This window comes from Paroedura picta, chromosome 6 (genome assembly GCF_049243985.1).
Source record: "Paroedura picta isolate Pp20150507F chromosome 6, Ppicta_v3.0, whole genome shotgun sequence".
Taxonomy (NCBI): Eukaryota; Metazoa; Chordata; class Lepidosauria; order Squamata; family Gekkonidae; genus Paroedura; species Paroedura picta.
Genome location: NC_135374.1, coordinates 78,860,153 through 78,875,530, shown reverse-complemented (window position 1 = coordinate 78,875,530; position 15,378 = coordinate 78,860,153). Strand labels below are relative to the sequence as shown.

The 15,378-nt window shown below is 40.3% G+C and overlaps 1 protein-coding gene across 5 annotated transcripts in view; it reads right to left on the bottom strand.

Annotated features, from left to right (window-relative positions):
• The window catches only part of ARHGAP6 (Rho GTPase activating protein 6), a 251,129-nt gene that overhangs the window by 32,284 nt on the left and 203,467 nt on the right, over positions 1 to 15,378 (bottom strand). For all 5 annotated transcript variants that reach the window (XM_077343246.1, XM_077343248.1, XM_077343249.1 and 2 more), the window contains exon 3: positions 1,442 to 1,513. In XM_077343246.1, the coding sequence (XP_077199361.1) occupies positions 1,442 to 1,513 (72 nt within the window). The remainder of the gene's footprint in view (positions 1 to 1,441; positions 1,514 to 15,378) is intronic.

Genomic DNA, 15,378 nt, shown 5'->3' with positions numbered 1-15,378 from the left:
ACCCAGATCAACCTGATCTTCTCACAGCATGGAAGCAAAGCAGAGGGTTACCAAGAGTCAGTTGTGATCTGACAGCGCACTTTACGTTTAATTTTGATTTTTTTTAACGAATATAGTGATTTGATATTTCTGGAATGATGCTTTTTCCCTTGATACATCTCAGTCTGGACACAAAGCTGAATGAGAAGAAGAGACTGCGAGGGAAGCCCAGTGGATGACTGTCATCTGAAAATGCTCAGGTTCCCATGTGCTAACATTGCTGGGCCACCCAGCAGCCTGGTACATCAATCACATTATTAATCCAAATGAACTAAGGGCAGTTTTTTTACAAGGACACGTTTTTAAAAAAAAATTAACACACCATTAAAAAAAAACTTTTTTGTTAGAAAAACCCTCTCAAACTGCAAATAGGGTCATAAACAAATAAAGGATTTCAGGGTACATTCTAAATGTGTAAGACAAATCTAAATATTGCATGCCTGGTTCTGGTCAGTGCATAGATACCTGATATATACTGCCCTGAGTGCCCAGAAACAGACATAAATCTGCTTTGTCCAAGGCATGTATGAATATGTATGAATTTGCAATGTTATGTTTATGCATTTTAATTTATTTGTATCAACTTTATTTATAACGTATCTTTCTTGCTGATAATGTAAACCACACAGAAGAAAAACAATGCATTTACAGGAAGATGTCCAATAAGCAATGCAATAGGACTAGAATTACAAGACAAGTGAAACAACATACTAGTCCAGAGAAGCCACCGAATTCAGGACCAGAGTCTCCACTGCCACCATGGGAGACAAAGCTCTTAAAGCCCCCACCCATGCTGGCAGAAAGATTGACAGTTTCCTGGGCAACCACAGAGGGCCCTTACCTGTCACCCCAACACCAATCACAGATGGAGGAACCAGCTGGGACCCAACACTGCAGCAGTCCAAAAAAGATGGCAGCCTCTACAACTTCAGCAGAAGCTAGAGAGTCCCGCGCAAAGGCAAGCTAGGACTGAAGCAAGGGTTGGGCCAGAGAAGCATGCACCCAGGTAAGTCAGACCATCAGCAACCAAGGCCTGAAGAGTGCCAGAGAAAAGTAGGATTGAGGAGTATGGGATAGCAGCCTATTCCACCTGAACCTTGGCATGAGGGAGGGCAGATAGGGTGGGAAGAGCCATCCAGCAGCTCAGAAGGAGGGACAGGGGAGGAGTGAATCACTGCCTTCCCTCAGAGAGAGGCCAGGTATGCTGAGGAAAGGGATGGGACTATTTGGACCTTTAAAGGCAGCTTCCTAGGAAAGGCCAAGATGCAATTCCTTCTCTTTCCCATTCTGATACCTGAGGAGACCTTACCAAGATATCTGGCAAGACAGCAGAGGGCAAGCTAGTGGAGCTGGAAAGGAAGAAGCTTCACAACATTTTGGATAGATTGGTACTATTCTGTACCTTTATCTTTGTTTTTCTCCTTTCCAAGGGAGTCCAGTTTCTTTCGTAATGATTTCTTCCTCTTTTGTCCATCTGAAAATGAAACATAAAATAAAACTGTCTCAATGAAATGGAGAGATATGAACCAACATTAAGAGATCTTTTCAGTCTCATTGATAAACTAAATTAACTTTACAGGACACCTAGGACAGATACCAAAGATATTTTTTTTCAAAGCATGAAGTGCAGGATTTTTGTATAGGAAAATATGTTCATAAGGGGAAAGCTCACAAGCTTTTGTATATTTGTGATACATTTTGGGAAACTAATGCACGTATTTGAATAATTTTGCTAAATATTTGGGCTGATTTCTGTGGGCAAAGATTAGTCAGCTGAAGTTTTTGGTTTTTGTGGGCAAGCATTAGAAACTGAAAACAATGGACTAATTTGTTCTTACAAAATGATTTTTATACCATTAAATTATTAGATTCCTCAGCTCTTTGAAACAGAGCATGTGTGCTTATTTTCAGATATATACGACTAACGTCTATATACCAAAGGATTGTGTGGTCTTTTGTACATCAAAATGTGAGATTCTGCTTCTTCAGCTAACGAACCATTTGAGAAGTTATGGTACTCTATGGTGATCACTAACCCAGATTACAATCCTAGACTGATAAGGAATATACCATCATACAACTACCTCTTTTCCTGACAAACCTAATTTGGTAGCAATTAGACTGACACAATCTACCAGCCTTTGCTGCATGTGGAGAATGTGGGTAGCCAAGAGCAGTACCCCTTGTTCAAGTCAGAAGTTAAGACTGGGCTTACAAAGCTATTCACAGAAATAGGATGTGGGAAGGAGAGCAAATGTGTTAATTCTGGAATGGTTATTGGGTAACAAACTTGTTAAACTATTTCTAGTATTATATAGCTTTTGAGCAGCAAGAAAATAAATACCAACTTCTTAAGTCATTGTGTTAATGTTAGAAGTCCTATTGTTGCCTTAGACCCATTATGCACAGGCCAGAACACCTGCGCTAGCGGCGGCAGGGCACTGGGGAAAATCCCCGATTATACCCGCCCCTGCCGCCAGCATGGAAACAGAGTTCTGAATGCTTTTAAAGCATTCTTAAAAAAAAACTCTGTAACAATTCCAACAGCAAGAATTTCTTTAAGCCTCTTGTTTTTTAATGCAAGAAAATGTCTATCCTCTAGAGCAGGGGTAGTCAAACTGCGGCCCTCCAGATGTCCACGGACTACAATTCCCACGAGCCCCTGCCAGCGAATCTGGAGGGCTGCAGTTTGACTACCCCTGCTCTAGAGTGCTTAAGAAATCCTCTTCACCCCCTCAAAGTAATAGTTTCAATTATATTTTTTCAATGATGAAACATACTTCTCATGTTTCTTGTCAGGACAATTCACATATACTAAAAACAACTACTGTCGTCAATATTGTATGTGACAGAAAAATCCCTTAAAAATAACAGACAAATCCCACATAACATCATAGTTCTATGTCTGTTCTATATATTTTCCTGTGATGCTGCTGTTTTTTTAATTGGATGGAAAATGTGCAGAATTCTATCTTGTTCTAATAGAAGTAGTGGACAGTGCCACAAATGTAAAGAAGCTTATATTATTGCATCAAACATTAATTATGAAATTCAAGAGATGTCTCTGGTTTTCTTATGTACTACCACTACTAATGCAAATAAAAGCCTGACCTGAAAGACTAGTTTCCAGTAGTTAATACTAGGTTTGGTATTTGGCAAATGAAACTAGAAGACTACAAGATACACTTCTAAAACACATGCAAACTAGTGCCACAAAATAAATGATCTCATTGTAGTCTGAAAGGGTAAATCAATCTTTCTACAATGAATACACTGACATGTGTTTCCTGTTTTGCATTTTTGAAAAAAATTGCAGTCAAAGAAGCTGATAACCAGCAGCTGATTAATACGAGTGGGATCTCAAACAACATATATGCAACCCTTTCTGATTTAAAATAGTGGCTTTCCAACTTCAGTACTAATATTCAAAGAATATTAATACAAAGCTTAGGAACCAGGCCAAAACTGCTGAATTTCCAGGCCAAAACCTCAGGGCTTTCTTACAGAAAAAGATTTTGCGCAAGAAAATTGGGGATATATAAACAATCCAGGCTACTGAAGGAATATATAAATATATTAGTGATAGTTGATGACCTCTTGAATTTGGAAGTTTGCTCCCATTAGAAGTACTTTAGTTATACCTTGAACTGAACAGAAGATGTAGAGATTAGTCACTATGATAAAGATCCAGCAAGGCATGATTTATATTTAGCAGGAAGTTATCTGGAAAGAATGTGTAACAGCAAAATGGCAGTTTTCTATAAAACACATTAAAAAAAAAACCAGAAAAACAACAACATTTGCAATGGTAGATACCCAACTTGGCATAGAACGGCAAGTATTTCATCACTAAAGACTAAAAACAAGCTGTTGGCAGGAAGGGACACCACAAATTTCTTAGTGAACCTATTTGGCAGTTGAACTTACCCTCTCTGACACTCATGATCAGACAATGAACTGATTGCAGATATGTTTAAATAGTATCAAGAAAAAGAACAAGTTAGCAGCTGTCTGTTGACCAGAAGCCAATTCAAGCTGATCAGAGCATCAAATGGGAGTCGAGTTCTGATCTAACACACCCTCAGAAAAATAGCTATGCAATGACGTTACAAAAGGGAGAGGAAAAATAGCTTGTTTCTTCTCCTTCCCCTTGAGCTGGGTCAGAAGCAATCGGCTTCTTTCTCTCCACGTCACCTGACAGCTTGGGTTACAGAGAGCAGGAGATATCTCCAGTTCTCTGCAGCCCAAGTTGATACATTGAGGTGTGGAGAAAAGTAGAAGCCCCCCTTGCTAAACTTCCTGCATCAGAGCAAGTCTGAGAGTCAGCAAGGTTTACAGAATTGATGATCAGAAGAACCCAGCTTCCAGCTGTTCAGCTAAGATTCAGCTCCTGATCCCTTCTCCCAAAATCTTGCTGGGCACAGCAGGAGAACATAAGTCTACACCCAGTGGATCCCTCATTAGCTGGGAGTTGGTTTCTCATGTCTGTGTGTGTGCTAGCAAACAGACAAGAACTTGCAAATAGATCCAACCCATTAAATAACTGGCTGCTTGAGCACTACTGACCAATGAGTAGTTAGCCAAACTTTCCAGTATTCAACATCCCTATTGATAGATAACATCTGTATTTGATGCACTGGGAAGATCATTACTAGAAGTGTAGCTCTGAATCTAGGAAAAGCTTTGCACATTTCTTTTGTACCCAGAGCATCACCACTCAGAGCTATAAAGCATTTTTGCCAGCAGATTGTTAATAAAAGCATGCATTCTTGGCCTAAATCTTTTGACTATTTTTATTTCCTCTGCAACTGCTCTGTCACATGTCTACCCCAAAAGCATTCGATAATAGAAGAAAACAGGAAATGAAAAAATATGGTGTATGGCTTAAATTAAATCTGCTGTAAAATCCCCAGCTGATTTCAACATGTCCAAGATTATCTCAAATGTTCTATTACAATTTTTGTCATAATATTTGCAAAATCAAAGTTGCCCAGTAACATGAAGGTTTTTGGTATTATACTGTACACAACAACACAGCTAAAATTCAATCTCTAAGAGCTGAAGCTGAGAAAACAGAGAGTTCAAGTGCAGTTTATACGATATTTGCAGATTAACAGGTTAAGCAAACCTCTTTGCATAGTAGTTAAACAATCATTTGCAATAAGATAACTGTTCACAAAAATGGACATGCTGCTTTGTTCAGATATCTACATATAAACAGTTTTAGTATTTTAAGATGTGCTATCAGTTTCCTGCAACATTATTTCTCATGGTTTGCAGTCAGTCTTATTGGGTTGGATCCAGCACAAAATTTCTACTTGCTCTAGAGCTTTTGTACAAGTGAAAATATGAGAAGAGACAGTAGTAACCATTTGCACTCCGTCAAAATTATTATGGCCCCATGTGCATTTCCACTTTGTTACATGATGTACAACTGATCTTAGCAGCTTCTTTATTCTCAAAATGGCTCCTCAAGGTACAATATAGGAGGGAGAAGAGATTTTTACCCTGGGGTACTTCATCTTGAGTAACATTCCAGGGTAAAAGCAGCAGCTTGGTGCAATGGTTAAGAGCACCAGCCTCAAATCTGGGCTTGATTCCCCACTCCTTCACATGCAGCCAGCTGGGTGACCTTGGGATAGTCACAGTTCTATTGGAATTGTTCTTGCAGAGCAATTCTGCCATAGCTCCGTCAGCCCCACCTACCTCAAGGGTGTCTACTGTGGGGAGAGGAAGAGAAGGCAATTGTAAGCTGCCTTGAGATTCCTTCGGATAGTGAAAGGTGAGGTATAAAAACCATCTCTTCTTCTAATCATAGGTTGGACTTATCTAATGCATTCTATATGGAAATGACTAGAGGCTGACTTGGGCAAGATCCTGCGAAACGTTTAGGTCAGTGGGAGTTGTTGCTCAAGATCTTACATAGTTCTTTCCATAAATGGAACTAAAAACCACATTTGGCCCCGGAGTTTTCTATCTTCAACAGAAAAAAGCTGCAGCAAAAGGAGAACACCTTTCAATGCAGAAAGGACCCACTCATACAGAAAGCTAGCTAGGTCAGATGATGCCCATCCAAACAGTTCAGGAACTAGCATTTTAGCTCACTGGCCAGTAAAAAGGTCATCTCTGATGGATCAATGGATTTCAAAATAATCCAATGACCCGACCTGTCAAAATTTCCCCTGGGGCTGCTCTTCTTACACTGTTCCTTCATGAACAAGAAATACATCTGCCCATGAAGAGTGTCCCTTTTCTCTTACCTTTTAAGACTCCTTTGCACCCCCACACACGTATATATCTTTAAGGCAGAGACCTGCCTGCTGAGTTCCACAAATACCAGGAAAAATGCCCTGGGCTAGTAGTAAACCAGAAAGATACTGAGGCAGCTGTGTCTAGAAGGGCTGTCATGCTAACAGGCTAGTCTTCTGTGATAATCCAATTCCAATCTTTGCCCCAGAGTGTGGATTTAAAAAAAATCGGGCCAGTCAGATAAAGGGATGATGTTTCTACAAAACAGGGATGATCCCAAAAGTTTGTAAACAAACGAACCCCACAAACCCCAAAGTTACCAAAGGAATATTAAAAACTCCCAACCCCAACATTAAACAAATTCCAATTGAGAGCTCCTGAAACTACAATCGGCATTAAAGGTTTTCAAAGCAATTCTATACAATCAAGCATCTTTTTTAAAGGTGGGAAAATGGAAAGTGACAGCAGAAAAATAATAGGAAGGAGAGGACCATGGTAGCAGAGGAGGCAGGTGGCAGCAGAAGGGAGAGATTTAATTTCTTTTCCCCTGAAAGCTGCTCACAGGTCCCCCCCCCACCTTATACTCAGCTTTTGAGATTGATGGACCTTAACTACTCTTTCACTTAAAGACAAAGCCCAACTCATAGACTCATCTCTGAATTTCAAACACACAGACCCTTGCACGCTACACTGGCTGCTCATATAATATTCTGCACATCAAAATCAGTCCCAAATGCAATGCATAAACATACAAAAGACAACAGGAAATTCCAAGAGTTTCAGCAAACAAACTCAACTGAGTTTTCCCACTTAACAGATCCTTTTAAAACTGAATTAATGGGAACTTTGGCTGATCACACAGTACAAGCAATTCATGAAGTCACCACTTTTCATCCAAAAGGTAAGTTATTTTCCTCCATGTAATCTTCCTTCCTCTCTTCTGCAATTCAAAGTTATAATCTAACCAACCTACTTCTGCCAGTACAGCAGTAAAGTTATTCATTCTTTAGTCTCCAATCCAGCAAGTTAAATGATTCAAACCAAACTTTTCAGCTTCTCAGTTCTGAAGTTAACCTATAAAGCAGTATTCCTGAAGGGACTATTTCTGGAAACAAGTTACTTTGAAATAATAAATTATTTACTGTGGATTTATTATGCCTACACAACCAGATTCCCAGGATTTGAAAAATTAAACCATCAATTGAAACATCAGTAGCAAAGAACTACAAACAGGAAAGCAAAATACACTAAGTTCCCCAGAACTGCATATAAACACATTTCAAATGCTACACTTTCAAATGCAGCTCTTTGAACACTGTACACTATGATTTTCAGCAGACAATAAGCACCTACATAGTTTTTATTTATTTCCCTAAAAAAGCAAAAGATTACTCTTATCCGAGAAAATAGGCTGCATTTAATCAATACATCCATACATGAACAACTTTTAAAATATATTATAAATTTAGCAATTTTACCACATGGAATATTTTAAAGCCTTGACAAAACAGTGAGTCAAACATGAGGAGTAAAGACACATAATTTTTCTCTAACTCCATATTCCATGCATTCTTCAACTTTAATAAGGTCAGTTCCAGGCTCTCCCCACATTTATTTTTTGTAAAGGACAGTGTATATTTTGTAAAGTGCAGTGTAATGATATTCCTGTCAGACAGCTGACAGCAAGAAAGAAAGTTTAGACATTTGAAATACGGAGAAGGGTTTTACAGATCTGCAGATCACAAAAAAAGAAGAAAAAGCGTGTTTTAGATCAATTCTCCTTAAAATCTAAAGTTACTCAACTGAGGCTATTTGGTCATATTAGGAGAAGCCAAAAATCACTGGAAAAGACAGTAATGGTAGGGAAAGTTGTAGCAGGAAAAGACATGGATTGACTCAATCAAAGAAGGCACAGCACTCAGTTTACAAGACCTGATCCAGGCTGTTAATGATCAGACATTTTGGAAGTCATTATAAATTGGTCACTATAAATTGGAAGTGATGTGATGGTTCTTACACGCACAATGACGGTAGGATCATCTTCATTCCCATTTGTACCAAATGAGAAAGAGAAATGAGCATATAGAAATTATACTTCCTCTCTGTTATCTTTACTGTTATTCTGTTCCTGTCAGAAAATACCAAAGTTTAGATTTTTGTAAATAGTTGTTATAGTGTAATTCCCCAGGTTTTAATCTCTATGACTTATTCTAGGGTATATTTAAATATCACAAGATTTCATGGGATTTGTTTGTTTAAATCATATTCAACTAATTTTTCTATAGTAACTTTAAAAAAAGATAGTACACTACACACAAATTTACTATTTGATCTTATAAGATATTCTTAATCACCATCTTCATAAAACAGACTTTTAAAATGCAGCCTTTTTGAAGCCAATATAGTTTGAGGCCACCACAGTAAACCAGCAATTACATTGAAGAAAGTAAAGAATGACCATACATGGACTGACTATATATACCAATATATTTAGGATTAACTATGAATGCTGTTCAGCCACAAACCTTTCCAAGCCAGGCAGAATTCCATACTTTCTGTCATACAAAAGTAAGGGAATTATAATGAATGCTAAGAGGTGGGAAGGAGGGTACACAACAAACAGTTCCTAGCAATGGCCCTATTTGGGTACTTCTAGTACAATTGTATGACCATATCAGGGACTGTCATGCTTGTCATGCTTCAAGCACAATAATATTAGTTTAGCTCGTTGATTTAAAGCTAACTGTTTATGTGCTGTAGGAGGAAGAAGGAGGAAGAAAGCAAACTTTGAGAGAAAATGTGCTCATATAAGTACAATATTCATTATAAATCTAGATCATTACAGGTAGATTCCTGAACCCATTAAACTGCTGCCTAATGGTCAATACTTGTATACCGACAATAGAGAGGAACCTATGCTTTCATATCTCTTGCTGAAATTCTACTTAGAATTGATATTTTAAAGCAAAATTCTTAGGATTGACTTTTTCTCTGACTAGCATTTTTTTCCAAGCAAGCTATCAAACAAACAAAATCTTCTAGAAAAAAATCTGATTGGAAGCCTAAGTATGTTTATAAAGTTCCTTTTACAGGATGTGACTGCTGTTCTGTTTACAAATAAATCATAACCAGATGAAAGTATTTTACATCAAATAACAAGAATTTCCTTTGCTACCCTCTGGTATTAAAACAAATATAGCTTCTCTGTCTATCATTTGAAACTATCCACTATTTTTATTAATTATAATCCTTTTCCTGTAAGCAGTCCATGTACATTCAGATATTCTGTCAAGAAGCAAGATCACAATCTGTGTTATTTGTATGACAATTACAACCCTTCCTCTAACTTGTCTATGTACAACATGATCCTAAGCAGGTCTGTTCAGAAGTGCCACTGCTTTCCATGGGACGAACTCCCCTAGATGCAATAAGAACACAAGAACAGCCCTGCTGGATCTGACCAATGGTCTATCTAGCACAGCATCCTAGCTATAGGACCACCGACTTTCCCCTGATGCTGTCTCCTGGCTCTGGGATTCAGAGGTTTAGTGCCTCTGAATGTAGAGGGTCTTTCAGTCACCATGGCCACTGATAGACCTATGCTCTATGAATCTTTCTAATCCCCTTGTAAAGCTGTTTATTCTTGTGATCATCACTCGCCTCTGGTAACTAACATAACACTATTCTCTTTAAAACAATGAAGTTCTAAATAAAATATAGTATCCGGGTTATATATTCCTAGGAATGAGAGCTTTATTTTATTTACCAATAAAATATTTTATTTATTTATCCTAGCTGAAGGCTAGGATAAAATATTTTATTTATTTATCCTAGCTGAAGGCTAGGATAGAGCCTCTTGTGGCGCAGAGTGGTAAGCGGCAGAAATGCTGTCTGAAGCTGTCTGTCCATGAGGTTGGGAGTTCAATCCCAGCAGCCGGCTCAAGGTTGACTCAGCCTTCCATCCTTCCAAGGTTGGTAAAATGAGTACCCAGTTTGCTGGGGGGTAAAACGGTAATGACTGGGGAAGGTACTGGCAAACCACCCCATATTGAGTCTGCCATGAAAACGCTAGAGGGCGTCACCCCAAGGGTCAGACATGACTCGGTGCTTGCACAGGGGATACCTTTACCTTTAAACAATCAGCAAACAAGGAGAAACAAACAGAAGAAAAGGCTTGAAATGTAGCTAAGTCAACGGGTGGAAAGAAAAGTAGGTTAACATGCTTAGAAAGACAAGATTCCTGCTAAGCTTTCCATTTATTACCAAGTCAGGCCCTTCAGGTCAGTGATTTATTAACAAAAATGGATCTACCAAAGTTTAATTTTAAGTAAACGATTCACCGCCCTGATATTTAGCCTTTAGAATGTTTTCTAGTTTATTTGAAACACTGGTTTAACATGGTAGAGCAGACCAGTTCTGTTCAGGTATGTTAACATTGTTTTCATGATTGCTGTTTTGAAATGGATTATAAACTGAGCAGGAGCTTCTGACTCTTGTTCTAGATCCTGGAACACTTTCATTTGAAGGACCCAGTCCTCAAGTCTGCCATCTTGATATTTTATTAGACAGCTCTTATGGATAGCTTTGGCCTCACTCTTAGGGAATAGCTGGAGCTGGTAGACTGTTTATTTTCCTGAGTATCCAAAGCTGATTAATTTTAGGACTCCTGTCCTTTCTTTTACAGCTGTAAAATCCTAGACAAATTCTCTGAAAAGATGTACAGAACCTTGCCATTTAATTTTCACTTTTACCCGAAGAAGTCACGGCTTACAATCTTTAATTTTCACTTTTCACTCATAAATGTTTGCATATTCTCCATGTGGCATTCTAACTCATAACCCAGTGTTCATTCTACCATACACATTCTATACCCCATACCTGTCACAAAGATCTCCAGTCCAGAGTTCACCTATCTGAATACAGAAATCCTACCATAATCATCATGGGTTAATAATCACTTTGGTCTCTGGAAACAGAAACCAGAGAATTTGTGAAGCTTTCACAGAGGACGTTGTTTGACTAGTAGGGGCAAGACAGCCTTCTGTCCCTCACAATAGGTTAAGCTGAAGTGTGTGACATACCCGAGGCCACCCAGCGAACTACTGGTCTCCCAGTCCCTGCTCCAACACTAATCACTACACTGCTTTCTCCAGGGTTGCTGCTGCTTCTGGCTGGCAGATACCAGTGGCCCATTCAGGGAAATCTCTCACCAATGCAGAAATCAGTGGGAAAATGCTAATCAGTTTTTTATTTGCTTTTACAGGATTTAATTATGCAGAGGCACTGGATGTGGGAACAGTCATAAGCCCTTTATAATTTTGGATGACTAGATATCATGGGTAAACATGGAACTGGAGTATGACTTGGCTGTAACCTCAAGTTGTGATCTGATAATCAGAAACTATTAGACTCATAGGCATGAACTCACAACCACTGATGGAGAGATCTTTAAGTGAGCAAAACAGAATTCCTTAGTAGCCTCAACAGAGAAAATCTACAGAAAATTCAGGTTTTCTGTGCACTGAAAAGTCCCTAAAACAACCTCAGCACATGAGGATTAACCAGGGCACAATGGTTGAAAACCACTGCAACTACCTAAATATGTCACATTAACAACTAGAGCTGGTAAATCCATAACCAGTTCCTTAAAGGGAATGCAGAAAGTGGGCACCAATGTATCTACAAGAATTCAATGTTATTCAGAAACTTGTGCAAACTGGTAAGTAACACCCTGAAAGGAATATGTAAATGACATGTTATTTCAGAGGAAGTGTCATCTACTGACATTCCACAATTTTCCTGCACATAATTTAGGCAGCTTGCTGAAGGCTAGGATTCTCTGTGTACCACATCTACACAAACTTTTTGCAGTCTAATGTATACATAGAGTGGTCTATTCAGAGCTTCAAAAATCTAATGAAGGCAGCTTTTGATAATGGATCTAATTTGTATAATTCACTGTTGATTTACAAGAATACACCCTTAGAGGGTGGTCCAGTTTTATTGGGAAGGCACCTTACAGCAAATCTGCCCACAATTGGTGGTTTACTTAAGTCTGATAATTAAAGTCTCAGGAGGAATTCAGAAGCTGACGTAAAATAATATTTTGACAATAGAGCCAACAATCATGAGACTGGAAGGAAATGAATCCACTGTCCTGAGCTTGCTAAGGCGGAGAGGGTGGCCTAGAAATTCAAAGAAATAATAATGTATGATAAAGAAGGGACAGTCATGAAACAGCCTGGCTAATTTTTGCATGGCCACCAAAAAATACCAGGGTCACAAGGCAGAGGCAGTCAATAGCAAACCATCTCTGAGTGTATCTGCCTCAGGGTCACTGTAAGATGGCTGTGACTTGGGAACAAAAACAAACAAACCTCCAACTTTCCTCCTTTCTTTCATCTGTCATTTTGAAGTAGGGCTCTTCTTCATGGACAGAAAACAGCCACTGGAAAATTTGGGGAAGAATTCTTGGGTGCAGGATGTTCCTCCAAAATTATGTTAACCATTGGTTATTTTCAAACTTCTATTATGACCGATTGCATGCATATCTATTTTTCCTTATGAATCTGAAGCACTATGTGCCAACCAGCACTGAAACTTGTAACCTGCAGAGATTTATTATGCAGCTTTCCAGCACTGTAGAAAAAATGCTTGCACTACAGTTAGTGTCTAAATAAAAATGATCAGTAGCAAGGTTAAAAAAAGAGAGAAAAAAAAACATGGCCACACAGTGTGGAAGACTAATGTGTAATTAAATACAACACAGAGCAATGTAAACAAAGCTTTACCCCATAATCCATTTCTTGCCAAAACAAGCAAACCAGACAGCAAATTCATTGCTCAACAGAAACAAATGGAACAGAGTAAGATAAAGGTTTCGAATATTGAATTGCTTATCCTCTGCTGTACTAATGACCAAAAATTTGATCAGTCAATCAAAATTAGTCAATGGACTAGTCAAAGCAGTGGGGAAAATCGTTTATATTTCAGATTATGTATCAGAAGAAGAAGCAAAGATACAGCATTCTTCCCTGCTGTCAGAATCTTTGCACATTTGCCATAAAATAAAATTAGCCATTAAAAAGTAGCCTGTTTACACTGAGTAGATTGCTTTAATATCTGTAACCGCTCCGCGGTATTAAATAAAAGGGTAAGGGGTAAGTGGGAGGAGAGTGAGCGGGCGCTGTCCGGGATAAAAACTCAGAGGAGCGAATCAGGAGCCGCGAAGGGACTCCTGATTCGCTCCTCCGAGTGGCACTCCAGGGCCAAGTGGTCAATTGGCTACTTGGCCCGTCTCCTGAACACCGCACCACCGACTCTCCAGTCCTCCCAAGCCGCCATCCTCGCTGCTGTGGACGCCGGACGGTGAGTCGCCCGCGGACTTCGGCCGAGGACCGGGATGGCCACCAGGGAGGAGGGTCGCCCCACGCCGCACACCGCCCTTGCGCCCTTCCCACCCGGACCCCGCACGTCCCTTGGCTGGCCCCCAAAGCCTTCCCTCCGCCAGTACTTGCTGGTTGGGGCTTCACCCACTTCACCGCCTGTTCCCTCACCTCTCCGCCACGCTGCCAGGGCTGCCTGCCCATGCATGTGCGCACTTCCATGCACTGTCCTGCTGCCGCCCGCGTTGCCCCCGAGCCCTGGCTGCGCCGCTGCCCACAGGTGAGGCCCACGAATGCCACCAAGCCGGAGCGCACGAGCGCTTGCACCATACGTGCTTGCGCTGGGGCTGCCGCGCATGCGCGGGCCCCCGGGCCGCCCTCTCCCTGGACTCCAGAGCAGCGGTCCACAGCGGGCGCAAGCTTGCGGACCACTGGCTTATGTCATTCTCCTGAGTGTAAACTGCTTTTATTCCAGTCCCAGGTAGATTCAGTCCCTGTCATCTCCACTGAATGCGATTTCCATTTTGATTTTGTCCAATTTAAAATTTCCCTCTGCAACAATCAGGATTGATCCGGAATGACCTTACCTTTATCCTGCGTTATTTAGGAGTGGAAAAAATCCTCAATCTTTTCAGACTTGGATTGAGAAAGCAAGAGCTCTGTGGTAGAGAAGCCCTGATTGGCCAGGCTGACTCCATGGTGGAGACGCCCTGATTGGCCAGGGCTGACTCCATGGTACAGAAGTCCTGATTGGTCAGGACTGACTCTGTGGTAGAGATGTTCTGATGGGCCAAGGCTGCCCAGGTGACAAGCTTGCTTAAAGGGGAAGTCCCTAATTTCTCAGCAGAAGCCTCTGTCGTAGAGATTTGCGTCTTGGATTTTTTTCTCTCTCCCTTCTCTGCTGTCTGCAATCATCTCCTGCCCGCCCCCTTCAAGAAAACAAAGAAAGAGGCTCAGCTGTGCTCGGCTCCTCAAATCCTCTCTCCCCCCTTCAAGAAAACAAAGAAAGAGGCTGTGCTTGCCTCCCCCCTCCCCTTCTGAGCCTCCCTAAGCACATGCAGAAGACTTCTTTTTCAATGGGGAGGGGGGGAAGAGGAAGACCTGAGTTCAAATCAATCTGAATTCAACAGGATTGACAACGGAATAAACAAAGTAGGTGCAGATTCAACCCCGTTCTCCATTTTATGCTCATAACAACTCTGTGAACTAGTTTGGGCTGAGACTGTATGACTGGCCCAAGGTTACCCAGTGAGCTTCAAACGCAGTGATTCAAACCTGAATCTCCCAGACCCTATTCTGAAACTCTATATAACTGAACCATATTGGATTTTGTGGGTTAATTGCCTCTTAAACAGGAGCAAAATGAAGGGGCTGGGTGAGTAATGAAGGGAAACTGCATGGTAGCAAGTTGCCTGTTGGTTGTTGCCACAACTGGGTGAAATGAGTCTTCCTTCAAAGGCCAAAACAGCCCTAGAAATGATCCAGACATCTGCTCCAGCCTTTTACTGTTAGAAACCCATACGTGAACACTGGCAATACTGCTGTGATCATCCAGCAACTGGATTAAATTAATTAAACTTTATTCCTATAACCATCTGTGGCCCAGGGCAGGTAACAACATGACTCAAAGGTTAAAATACTTATACATCAATAATTTAGGTTTTAATTTTTTTAAGCAACTTATTTACCATTAAAAACTATATCA